Consider the following 13,611-nt stretch of genomic DNA (forward strand, 5'->3'; position numbering starts at 1 on the left):
CAGACAGCCCCCCGGGTACAGCAGACAGCCCCCCGGGTACAGCAGACAGACCCCCGGGTACAGCAGACAGACCCCCGGGTACAGCAGACAGCCCCCCGGGTACAGCAGACAGCCCCCCGGGTACAGCAGACAGCCCCCCGGGTACAGCAGACAGCCCCCCGGGTACAGCAGACAGCCCCCGGGTACAGCAGACAGCCCCCGGGTACAGCAGACAGCCCTTGAGTACAGCAGACAGCCCTCGAATACAGCGTACATCCCCCTAGTACAGTGGAAGCCCCCGGATACAGCGCACAGCCCCCGGATACAGCAGACAGCCCCCCGGATACAGCAGACAGCCCCCCGGATACAGCAGACAGCCCCCCGGATACAGCAGACAGCACCCTTGTACAGCAGACAGCCCCCCGGGTACAGCAGACAGCCCCCGGGTACAGCAGACAGCCCCCGGGTACAGCAGACAGCCCCCGGGTACAGCAGACAGTCCCAGATACAGCGGACTGCCCCCGGGTACAGCGGACAGCCCCCTTGTACAGCAGACAGCCCCCTTGTACAGCAGACAGTCCCAGATACAGCAGACAGTCCCAGATACAGCAGACAGTCCCAGATACAGCAGACAGCCCCCGGGTACAGCAGACAGTCCCAGATACAGCGGACAGCCCCCTTGTACAGCAGACAGTCCCAGATACAGCAGACAGCCCCCGGGTACAGGGAAAGCTCCCGGGTACAGCGGACAGCCCCAGATACAGCAGTCAGCCCCCGAATACAGCGGACATCCCCCTGGTACAGTGGAAGCCTCCGGATACAGCAGACCGCCCCCATATACAGCGGGCAGCCTGCAGAAAGGGTATTATGCCCACAGCCAAGATGGCTGACTGTGCACTTCCGGGCCGTAGAGCGCGGAGGCGGCCGGCCGGCGGTGTCGCTTTCCGGCGGTGGTTGCGGCAGAGATTTCATCATGCAGTGAGGTGTGTGATGCTCGTGCTGAGGTCCCTCCCTGCTCTCCTGCTGCTGCGCCGTCTGCCCGGCTCCCTGTCCCCGCACACCCGGCACGCCCGAGCTCCAGTCTCCAAGCACCGACCCCCGGCGCCCCCCAGAGTCCCCCCAGCCATGGAGGTGAATGTGGAGGAGCTGCTGGCGCCATTGAGGCTGGCGGTGAAAGAGCAGGTGAGCAGAGAAGAGGGGAGTAATGTGGGGGTCACTCACTATTGTATAATGGGGTCCGGTCCTGTATAATCTGGGGGTGCACTGTATAATAGGGCCCGGTTCTGTATAATCTGGGGGTGCACTGTATAATGGGATCCGGTCCTGTATTATTTGGGGGTGCACTGTATAATGGGGCCCGGTCCTGAATAATCTGGGGGTGCACTGTATAATAGGGCCCGGTCCTGTATAATCTGGGGGTGCACTGTATAATGGGGCCCGGTCCTGTATAATCTGGGGGTGCACTGTATAATGGGGTCCGGTCCTGTATAATCTGGGGGTGCACTGTATAATAGGGCCCGGTCCTGTATAATCTGGGGGTGCACTGTATAATGGGGCCCGGTCCTGAATAATCTGGGGGTGCACTGTATAATGGGGCCCGGTCCTGAATAATCTGGGGGTGCACTGTATAATAGGGCCCGGTTCTGTATAATCTGGGGGTGAACTGTATAATAGGGCCCGGTTCTGTATAATCTGGGGGTGCACTGTATAATAGGGCCCGGTCCTGAATAATCTGGGGGTGCACTGTATAATGGGGCCCGGTCCTGTATAATCTGGGGGTGAACTGTATAATAGGGCCCGGTTCTGTATAATCTGGGGGTGCACTGTATAGTGGGATCTGGTCCTGAATAATCTGGGGGTGCACTGTATAGTGGGATCTGGTCCTGAATAATCTGGGGGTGCACTGTATAATAGGGCCCGGTTCTGTATAATCTGGGGGTGCACTGTATAGTGGGATCTGGTCCTGAATAATCTGGGGGTGCACTGTATAGTGGGATCTGGTCCTGAATAATCTGGGGGTGCACTGTATAGTGGGATCTGGTCCTGAATAATCTGGGGGTGCACTGTATAATAGGGCCCGGTTCTGTATAATCTGGGGGTGCACTGTATAGTGGGATCTGGTCCTGTATAATCTGGGGGTGCACTGTATAATGGGATCCGGTCCTGTATAATCTGGGGGTGCACTGTATAATGGGATACGGTCCTGTATAATATGGGGGTGCACTGTATAATGGGGCCCGGTCCTGTATAATCTGGGGGTGCACTGTATAGTGGGATCTGGTCCTGTATTATCTGGGGGTGCACTGTATAATGGGATCCGGTCCTGTATAATCTGGGGGTGCACTGTATAATAGGGCCCGGTTCTGTATAATCTGGGGGTGCACTGTATAATGGGGCCCGGTCCTGTATAATCTGGGGGTGCACTGTATAATGGGGTCCGGTCCTGAATAATCTGGGGGTGCACTGTATAATGGGGTCCGGTCCTGAATAATCTGGGGGTGCACTGTATAATAGGGCCCGGTTCTGTATAATCTGGGGGTGCACTGTATAATGGGGCCCGGTCCTGAATAATCTGGGGGTGCACTGTATAATAGGGCCCGGTTCTGTATAATCTGGGGGTGCACTGTATAATGGGGTCCGGTTCTGTATAATCTGGGGGTGCACTGTATAATAGGGCCCGGTTCTGTATAATCTGGGGGTGCACTGTATAATGGGGCCCGGTCCTGAATAATCTGGGGGTGCACTGTATAATGGGGCCCGGTCCTGAATAATCTGGGGGTGCACTGTATAATAGGGCCCGGTTCTGTATAATCTGGGGGTGCACTGTATAATGGGGTCTGGTCCTGTATAATCTGGGGGTGCACTGTATAATAGGGCCTGGTTCTGTATAATCTGGGGGTGCACTGTATAATGGGGTCTGGTCCTGTATAATCTGGGGGTGCACTGTATAATGGGGCCCGGTCCTGTGTAATCTGGGGGTGCACTGTATAATAGGGCCCGGTTCTGTATAATCTGGGGGTGCACTGTATAATGGGGCCCGGTCCTGTATAATCTGGGGGTGCACTGTATAATAGGGCCTGGTTCTGTATAATCTGGGGGTGCACTGTATAATGGGGTCTGGTCCTGTATAATCTGGGGGTGCACTGTATAATGGGGTCCGGTTCTGTATAATCTGGGGGTGCACTGTATAATAGGGCCCGGTTCTGTATAATCTGGGGGTGCACTGTATAATGGGGCCCGGTCCTGAATAATCTGGGGGTGCACTGTATAATAGGGCCCGGTTCTGTATAATCTGGGGGTGCACTGTATAATGGGGCCCGGTCCTGAATAATCTGGGGGTGCACTGTATAATAGGGCCCGGTTCTGTATAATCTGGGGGTGCACTGTATAATGGGGTCTGGTCCTGTATAATCTGGGGGTGCACTGTATAATGGGGTCCGGTTCTGTATAATCTGGGGGTGCACTGTATAATGGGGTCCGGTCCTGAATAATCTGGGGGTGCACTGTATAATAGGGCCCGGTTCTGTATAATCTGGGGGTGCACTGTATAATGGGGTCCGGTCCTGTATAATCTGGGGGTGCACTGTATAATAGGGCCCGGTTCTGTATAATCTGGGGGTGCACTGTATAATGGGGTCCGGTCCTGAATAATCTGGGGGTGCACTGTATAATAGGGCCCGGTTCTGTATAATCTGGGGGTGCACTGTATAATGGGGTCCGGTCCTGTATAATCTGGGGGTGCACTGTATAATAGGGCCCGGTTCTGTATAATCTGGGGGTGCACTGTATAGTGGGATCTGGTCCTGAATAATCTGGGGGTGCACTGTATAATGGGGTCCGGTCCTGTATAATCTAGGGGTGCACTGTATAATGGGGTCCGGTCCTGTATAATCTGGGGGTGCACTGTATAATAGGGCCTGGTCCTGTATAATCTGGGGGTGCACTGTATAGTGGGATCTGGTCCTGTATAATCTGGGGGTGCACTGTATAATGGGGTCCGGTCCTGTATAATCTGGGGGTGCACTGTATAATGGGATCCGGTTCTGTATAATCTGGGGGTGCACTGTATAATAGGGCCCGGTTCTGTATAATCTGGGGGTGCACTGTATAGTGGGATCTGGTCCTGTATAATCTGGGGGTGCACTGTATAATGGGGTCCGGTCCTGTATAATCTGGGGGTGCACTGTATAATAGGGCCCGGTTCTGTATAATCTGGGGGTGCACTGTATAATGGGATCTGGTCCTGAATAATCTGGGGGTGCACTGTATAATGGGGTCCGGTCCTGTATAATCTGGGGGTGCACTGTATAATAGGGCCCGGTCCTGTATAATCTGGGGGTGCACTGTATAATAGGGCCCGGTCCTGTATAATCTGGGGGTGCACTGTATAATGGGATCCGGTCCTGTATAATCTGGGGGTGCACTGTATAGTGGGATCTGGTGCTGTATAATCTGGGGGTGCACTGTATAATGGGATCCGGTCCTGTATAATCTGGGGGTGCACTGTATAGTGGGATCTGGTGCTGTATAATCTGGGGGTGCACTTTACATATCGTCACTCCTGTGCTGTAACATGGTCCTCCACTTCACACCTCGGTGGCTGATAACAGAAAGCAATACATTGTGAAGTGGAAGCACATGGACTTTTGCTGAGTGACTGCGGTTTGGGTCCAGGGGGCGGAGCCAGGAGCAGCTGCAATGTATCCTCGGCGGGCAGAGTACCCATCTACCTGCCAGCCGGATGCAGGAGGCCTCATGATGGCACTTCTGCTGCACCAGGGTTACTGTTAGGTTACCTAGCCTGACCTCTTGACCTGACCTGTTGACCTTTGCAGTGTGAATGGCATTAACACTTCCAGTCCTGCAGCTCCATTATTGATGCACAGACTGGTGACCCCGGAGGTCAGACAGGCGATGCGGCCATTGTAGTGTCCTCGGTGGCTAAATACAGTCGCTCGCGGATGGTGCTGACAAGGGAACAGTAAAATGACGCCGAGCATGTGACGGTAAAGTGTCCCTGCACCATCCTCAGCATCTAATGGGTTTATGGGGAACATGCTGTAATTTACTGACCTCTGGGGTCCCGCAGCTGGGATGTACCGTTACTTAAAGGGGCAACCGGCCTCAACAGTGATGGCTGAGATCAGAGGTGGTCTGGTCTTCAGAACAGAAGAGGCCTGGACTCGCCACTCCTATGGCAGCCCCATAGAGAATGAATGCAGCGTTGGTCGAGCCCTGCTCTGCTGCATTCTGGCGATCAGTGGGGGTCTCTACCGTATCTGTGGTCCCACTGGATGATAACTTTTCATGATTTTGATCACTGGGATATTCCAGAACTTCCTGACCTGTGGGGTCCAACGGTGAGAACTAACAATAACGGATTGATCATCACTCGCTGGGGTCCGACCTCTGGATGGATCATAAGATAAAGGGGTCTTCTGGTTTTGAGAATCTGTTGTTCCCTGCTACAGTTTGTTGTAAAGCAACAAAAACAAATTGCGCTTTACTCACCCTCCCCGGGTCCAGCGCTGCTCCTGATGTCTGTTATTGTCTGCAGCGCTGACGTCACATCTGCAGCGCTGCAGCCAATCACTGAGCGCAGTGTCTCTGCCCGAGTAGACGGCACGTGTCACTCAGAGAAATGGAACTCTGTTCAAGTAGAATATTGGGGCTGATTTCTGCGCCTCCTGTTACACCAGCGCCTGGCGGAGCACCCCCCCATTCTTGGCTGGGTATCGTACAGAACATGATGGGGGTGATGTTTCGCCGAGGATTTGGTGCAGACTGAAGACGTGTCCACTTCTAGGATTTCCATATGTTGCTGCAGCCTGAGTGCCGAGGATGAGGGTTTCCCCCCAGGCGCCTCCTCCTGCCACGTTTTCTGCAAGAAAAAAGCAAAGAAAGCAGAGAATCCAAAGTGTCTGATGTGTCTCCGCTGGGAGATGAGGGAAATTACAATTATAGGACACTGGCCCCTTAAATGGAAGATCCCAGTAAAAATATTCCCCCAAGTTGTTCTCTCCTGTGTTTTTTTTTTTTTTTTAAATATTTTTGACTGATCCTTATTTTTTTTTATCGGTCTTTGAGCCCTTTAAAGCAGTCGCCTGACACTCCCAAATCTTGAATGACAAATCCGGCGACAAGTTTTGTTTTCCTTTGCTCCTTTATTTTAGTTTCTAAAGGTTTTTTATTTATTTTTAATTAGATTTTTTATTTTTCAGTATTTAATCTTTGTTTTTTGTTTTTTTTTTATCTTTTATTTTCTTGTTTTTTTAGCTGCTTAGCTTTTTAAGCGGCCTCTTTGGGGCTGGAGCTACTCCAAGTGGTCTCTATCAGAAATCGCAGAGTGACGGCTACACGACCGCAGGGTTCCGTATGGGGGGGGTCGCGTTCATAGGTGACCATTAACCCTCGTGTAATCACTAGAGATGGTCACGAAGGTTCGCAGCACCCTGGATTTGTGGCCCCCAGACCTGAGACCAGCAACCCTCTTCTTCCCACCTGCTGCCGCCTTGTCTCATCACCCGGCAGATAGGAGGAGGAGGTTCACAGGTCTGGCGGCCACTGACTACCGACAGGGCCACAAATCCAGGATCCTACACATCTTTTTGCTGGGACCCCCAATAATAAGTCCAGCGCTCAGCTATAGCTGGCAGTCGCATAGGCTTTAATGGAGTGTCAGCTCACATCTGTGACTACCACTGTATCAGGATGGGGGTGGGCAGGACCCCCCCCCCCCCTGCACCGACGATCAGATCCACGGGGACCCCCTCGGAGAAAATGGGGCGGAGGTCGAGCATACCTCTGCAGAGCCCGGATCGCTTGTGGTGGTTCCTTGCGGTCGGACCCCCAGCCCAGCGATTAGTGAGTTATCCCCTATCCTCTGCATAACTTTAAATTTTAGAAATAACCCTATTAAAGGGATTGTCCAGTATTGGGATAACATGGCTGCTTTCTTTCAGAAGCGGCGCCTCACCTGTGCGTGTGGTCGTGACTGGCATCGCAGCTCGGTTACATTAAGGTGAATGGGTCTGAGGTGCAATACCACATGCCGCCTGCTTTCAGGTGTGGCGCTATTTCTGGAAGAAAGCAGCCAGGTTTTTCTAAATCTTTTAAGAGGCATTTTTCACACCCACATGATGAAAACCTGGAGTATCCCAGTTTTGCTCACACAGCTGAGCATTTGTTGCAGTGTATCAGTGCAGAAATACGCGTCGTTATGGCCCTGGGCCGGAGACTTGTTGTTCTTCCTTCCACCGATACATTGTAACAAACCTTCAGCTCTGGTCAGCCAGGGCTCCATCGCTTTTGTCGAGCTTCTCTTTCTGTAATAACATTGGATTAGGATGTAAAATCTCTGGATTTACAGATCTGGGGCCGCCATAGGTTACCAGGGGCCCCCGGGGCAGGTCGCTATGGTGGGGGGGGGACCTCGCGGGTTGATTGGGAAACTAAACAACAAGGTTGTGCTGTTTCTTTTGACTCTTTGTAACAAAACTTTGTTTCCTATTTTGCATCATTTTCTGAGTGCAACCCGCAGTGTAAAGCATGGCGGTTTTAATTCTGCTTGTCCTAGCGAAATTCAGGACTGTGTATAGAGCTGTTATATGAAACCTCTGTGCTCCAGAAAAGTGGCATGTTTATTAAGAAAGTAAAATCCTCCATGCTTTACACTGCAGGCTGCATGCAGAGAACTTGTTGTATGTATTATATAAATGCAGACCATCCCTTTAAGAATCGTTTAGATGAAGGGACGAGGCCGGGATCAGACCTTCTCTTCTCGCTCCGCTTCACAGGGTGACGTTGTCCGAAAGCTGAAGGAGGAGAAGGCTCCTCAGGTGGATGTGGACCGGGCGGTGGCAGAACTGAAGGCCAGAAAAAGAACCTTGGAAGCCAGGGTAAGAGTCCACCTTCAAGGGCACGGCTGCAACCAATGTCTGAGGTAGTTTGACTCCTCGCAAACATGCTTTACACTGCAGCACTGCTTGATCGGAGAAGGATCCTTTAACATCAGCAGGAGGTCAGTGCAGTGAGTTGCTTTGACAGATCACTATTAACGTGGCAGAATAATGAGCGCTGCTCTGGATGTTACTAAGGATCATCGCTAGATGATAATTCTGTGCGGAGCTGAAATCTCCCAGCATCCCCTGCATGTTCAGTGTCTGTATTCTATATTCTTTACAATAAACTACTTTCAGGTGGGGTGGGATCTGTCTGCCTGTTGAGAAGCTTGCTGACTGTTTCTACCTTAACGCCAGCAGAACTGTGAGTGCAGCTCCTGAGGCTGTAAGTACAGACTGTGAACTTGTGTCGTGTCTGTAGGAACTGTCTCTGCAACCCAAGGACGACATCGTGGACCGGACCAAGATGGAGGACACCCTGAAAAGACGCTTCTTTTATGACCAGGCCTTCGCTATATACGGAGGTGCGTGATGGCGGGGTCATTGCTCTGCTTGCTGTCATTGAATATGTGCTGAAAATGCCTGTGCCTAATAACTTCTCACAGCTGAGGGTTTGTTACATTTGCTTCCAGCCTAGACGATGCTCTGTGAGGGAAGCCCATAAGCAGCTGAGATCTATCACTCTGAGTTTGTTACAATGTGTCAGCGCAGCCTGAAGGATTGTCTAGACTGGATTCAAGTGTAACAAACCCTCAGCTGTGAGAAGCTTTAGGTTTGTAAATGTAAATTTCTGACATATTGTCCCCTTCTCAGCTCCGACCACTTGCAGGGAAAAAGAGTAAAGGAAGATGCAGCGTTAGAAATAGCACGGCAGTCTCTTTGGCCTCCAGATTGGTCGGACCCCCCAGCGATTTCATAGATTAGCGACGTCCCTTTAATTGCACCTTTCGCCCTCTAGTGTCCGCCATCCGTAACGGCAGCTTATTTTCAGGCTGCGGAGGCCGGGACCTCCCTGGGTGTGATCCCTCTATAATTACCATTTATGCGGTTTCTTGGCCTGTGCCGCAGCTTCATTTACATCCAATAAACCCCGATTACGGCACATTCTTCCTCCTGACGCTCAGACTTTTCTTTAATTAGTTTTCTAGTTGTAAACTTTAATTAAAAAAGATAAATGGACTGTGCCGGAAAAATGTGTCCTCCCTGGAGACGGCTGAATGTCTCCTAGCTGCCAGGGTATGCTGGTAGTTGTACGTATGCTCCTCGCAGCTGAGGGTTTGCTACAATTGCATCCGGTCTGAATACTCCTCGGGGATGGAAGCTTACAATGTATGAGTCTGTATCCAAAGGGTCATAAAAAGCTACATTTCCACCCAGGTAGGGGGCGCCATCAAGCTGCGGAATATAGAAAAGAATGAAGCCGCTTTAATTTCATATTGTTGTGTGTGTGTGTGTATACAGCTCCTGTACACAATGTGTCACCGTGGTAACACAAGCGAAACCCAGTGTAGTCGTTCTATTCTCTGCCAGGGGAAAATGGAAGAAAGTACGAGGCGGTCAGACTGTAGGATAGCGCCACAAGGAGTTCATGTTGTGTAGTACCACGATGACACAGTTCTTGGGTCGGCAGCTGCCCCTGTAATCGCCCCGTGTCCCCCGCTCTGATTGCAGGCGTCAGCGGACTCTACGACTTCGGACCCGTCGGCTGCGCTTTAAAGAACAACATCATCCAGACGTGGAGGCAGCACTTCATCCAAGAGGAGCAGATCCTGGAGATCGACTGCACCATGCTCACCCCCGAGCCCGTCCTCAAGTAAGAAGCAGTGCATAACTTACAGCATGTTCTCCTCTGCTTAGGGTGTGTAAACTTCTGCAATATTTTCATTGCATACTCTATATGGAGAAAAGTATGTGCCACCTCCGGGGGCTTCTCTGACCTCCATCCTACACCCATAGACACAATATGGAGTCGCTCCTCTGCAGATATAACGGCTCTTTCGGGAAAGTACTACAACGTCATACGCTGGGGTAATGGGGCTGATTGAAGAATTTGGTAGCAGTGATTGACTGTGTGGACTATTACTTTTCTCTCCATATAGTGTGAAGGGAAATAAAACCTTTGCAGATACCTGTAGTGTTTTTTGTACACCGCCCCTCTGCAGACCCCGGTGTCCGGGGCCGGGTGACATGTCTTACTCTTCTCCTGCTCTTATAACGTGGACAGTAACGGACTGCCGGCCACAGAGGTGTTCACACGTTGCGGTTCTCTCGTCGTCTCCAGCGTTTACAGGGTGAAGCCTTTTTTTTATCCTGTTCTGATTTACAGCCCTACCGTCGTCTTTTTCATAAGATTCGGGCATGTTTTCGATTCCTTCCATGTCGGTTGCATAAGTCCTCACGCTCTCGTCTTTCTCAGGACGTCCGGACACGTGGACAAGTTTGCAGATTTCATGGTTAAAGACGTTAAGAACGGAGAATGCTTCAGAGCCGACCATCTTCTAAAAGGTAGGTTATCCTTCCCCGGCTGTCGGTCCACGTGCCGCCATATACTGTCTGCACCTAGCGCCACCTAGTGCCGGGATATCTGTACATGTGGCGGCCCTTTGGGACCTTGCTTTATGACAGCCCTTTTCCCTGCAGCACATCTTCAGAAGTTGATGTCGGACAAGAAGTGCACGGCGGAGAAGAAGGCGGAGATGGAGAGCGTGCTGACCCAGGTGAGGGGTGACGCCGGGCAGATACTCGTTCTCGGATCCCTCTTGCCGGCGTCTGCGCGGTGGGCGTACGTATAGATACACATGTCCAAGTTTCTGAATAATAAGCATTTTTCCCTTTGCACAGATGGACAATTACGGTCAGCAAGAACTGGCGGAGCTCTTCATCAAGTACAACGTGAAATCTCCCATCACACAAAATGACCTCTCCCCTCCGGTGTCATTCAATCTGATGTTCCAGACGTCCATCGGTCCTGGGGGCAACATGACTGGGTACGTGGCCTGGAAGCGGCCATCCACCCTCATCATCCACACTGCGTCTCGTGTACCTGCTCACCGTCCCTCCCTTAGCTCTTCCTGGCACACAATCGACTGTATAGATACGTGCGCCATGGAATATTTCTATCTAGAGTTGAACAAGGTTGTGACCAACTATGGAGGAAGGAGCCCACGCCTCCTATAGTAATGATTGTAGCTGCGATCTGAGACGCATCAGGAAGTGTTTAATATCAGAATTTCTGATAATTGTTTTCCTTCTCCCACTACAGGTACCTGAGACCGGAAACTGCCCAAGGAATCTTCCTCAACTTCAAGCGCCTCTTGGAATTTAATCAGGGAAAGCTGCCGTTCGCCGCTGCTCAGATAGGGAACTCGTTCAGAAACGAGATCTCCCCCCGCTCCGGCCTCATCCGAGTGCGGTACGTTCACGTGAGGGGCCGTCTACTGACATCAGATTCCCTGAGCGGACATAACTGTGGTTAAATGCCAGAATTCTCACTACCTGTAGCCACCACTAGGGGGAGCACCGCACTGCACACACTGAATGCAATAGTACAGTGAGCTCCCCCTAGTGGCCGCTGCAGGAACACAATTTTACAGTTCCCCCTAAGCAGAATATCTGGAGCTCTGTATTAGTAAGAACTAAACAATGGTAAAGAAATTGGTGCAAATTGTAGGTTTTAACTAGGTTGAAGGATATATGGACACCTTTCGGCTGGAAAGCATCACTTAGCTGTTGAAGCTAAAGGGTGTAACATTTTAAATGAAACTCTATTGCAAAAATGCTTTCTAGGCAAAAACCCATTCAGTTAAGTAAAATAAAACTACAAAGCAAAGGTGACGTTGGACATAAGAGCTCCTGCTCCCTCTGGTGTCCATATGTGGAATTGCACTTTCAATTGGTCTGACCTGTTAGACTGGAAAGAGATCTGGGCGACTCTCCAGATTGTATGTGATTACATCTGGGTCACTCTCTCCGGGGTGTATGTGATTACATCTGGGTCACTCTCTCCGGGGTGTATGTGATTATATCTGGGTGACTCTCCGTGGTGTATGTGATTATATCTGGACGACTCTCCGGGGTGTATGTGACTATATCTGAGCGACTCTCCGGGGTGTATGTGATTATATCTGGGTCACTCTCTCCGGGGTGTATGTGATTACATCTGGGTCACTCTCTCCGGGGTGTATGTGATTATATCTGGGTCACTCTCTCCGGGGTGTATGTGACTATATCTGGACGACTCTCCGGGGTGTATGTGATTACATCTGGGTGACTCTCCGGGGTGTATGTGACTATATCTGAGCGACTCTCTGGGGTGTATGTGACTATATCTGAGCAACTCTCCGGGGTGTATGTGACTATATCTGGGCGACTCTCCGGGGTGTCTGTGATTATATCTGGGTGACTCACCGGGGTGTATGTGATTATATCTGGGTGACTCTCCGGGGTGTATGTGACTATATCTGGGCGACTCTCCGGGGTGTCTGTGATTATATCTGGGTGACTCACCGGGGTGTATGTGATTATATCTGGGTGACTCTCCGGGGTGTATGTGATTACATCTGGGTCACTCTCTCCGGGGTGTATGTGACTATATCTGGGCGACTCTCCGGGGTGTATGTGATTACATCTGGGCGACTCTCCGGGGTGTATGTGTTTACATCTGGGTCACTCTCTCCGGGGTGTATGTGATTACATCTGGGTCACTCTCTCCGGGGTGTATGTGATTATATCTGAGCGACTCTCCGGGGTGTCTGTGATTATATCTGGGTGACTCTCCGGGGTGTATGTGATTACATCTGGGTCACTCTCTCCGGGGTGTATGTGATTACATCTGGGTCACTCTCTCCGGGGTGTATGTGATTACATCTGGGTCACTCTCTCCGGGGTGTATGTGACTATATCTGGGCGACTCTCCGGGGTGTCTGTGATTATATCTGGGTGACTCACCGGGGTGTATGTGATTATATCTGGGCGACTCTCCGGGGTGTCTGTGATTATATCTGGGTGACTTACCGGGGTGTATGTGATTATATCTGGGTGACTCTCCGGGGTGTATGTGACTATATCTGAGCGACTCTCCGGGGTGTATGTGATTATATCTGGGTCACTCTCTCCGGGGTGTATGTGATTACATCTGGGTCACTCTCTCCGGGGTGTATGTGATTACATCTGGGTCACTCTCTCCGGGGTGTATGTGATTACATCTGGGTCACTCTCTCCGGGGTGTATGTGACTATATCTGAGCGACTCTCCGGGGTGTATGTGATTACATCTGGGTCACTCTCTCCGGGGTGTATGTGATTACATCTGGGTCACTCTCTCCGGGGTGTATGTGATTACATCTGGGTCACTCTCTCCGGGGTGTATGTGACTATATCTGAGCGACTCTCCGGGGTGTATGTGACTATATCTGAGCGACTCTCCGGGGTGTCTGATTATATCTGGGTGACTCTCCGGGGTGTATGTGATTACATCTGGGTCACTCTCTCCGGGGTGTATGTGATTACATCTGGGTCACTCTCTCCGGGGTGTATGTGATTACATCTGGGTCACTCTCTCCGGGGTGTATGTGATTATATCTGAGCGACTCTCCGGGGTGTATGTGACTATATCTGGGCGACTCTCCGGGGTGTCTGTGATTATATCTGGGTGACTTACCGGGGTGTATGTGATTATATCTGGGTGACTCTCCGGGGTGTATGTGATTACATCTGGGTCACTCTCTCCGGGG

At 51.2% G+C, this 13,611-nt stretch overlaps 1 protein-coding gene across 1 annotated transcript in view; it reads left to right on the forward strand.

The window, feature by feature from the left end:
• Positions 1–846: 846 nt before the first annotated feature.
• The window catches only part of GARS1 (glycyl-tRNA synthetase 1), a 30,552-nt gene continuing 17,787 nt past the window's right edge, over positions 847–13,611 (forward strand). The window contains exons 1-8 of the mRNA XM_073582166.1: positions 847–1,161; positions 7,776–7,877; positions 8,302–8,404; positions 9,552–9,693; positions 10,297–10,385; positions 10,521–10,597; positions 10,722–10,867; positions 11,143–11,292. Of these exons, the coding sequence (XP_073438267.1) occupies positions 847–1,161; positions 7,776–7,877; positions 8,302–8,404; positions 9,552–9,693; positions 10,297–10,385; positions 10,521–10,597; positions 10,722–10,867; positions 11,143–11,292 (1,124 nt within the window). The remainder of the gene's footprint in view (positions 1,162–7,775; positions 7,878–8,301; positions 8,405–9,551; positions 9,694–10,296; positions 10,386–10,520; positions 10,598–10,721; positions 10,868–11,142; positions 11,293–13,611) is intronic.

This window comes from Dendrobates tinctorius, unplaced genomic scaffold, assembly GCF_039654945.1.
Source record: "Dendrobates tinctorius isolate UK_male_01 unplaced genomic scaffold, ASM3965494v1 ptg000070l, whole genome shotgun sequence".
NCBI classification, from domain to species: Eukaryota; Metazoa; Chordata; class Amphibia; order Anura; family Dendrobatidae; genus Dendrobates; species Dendrobates tinctorius.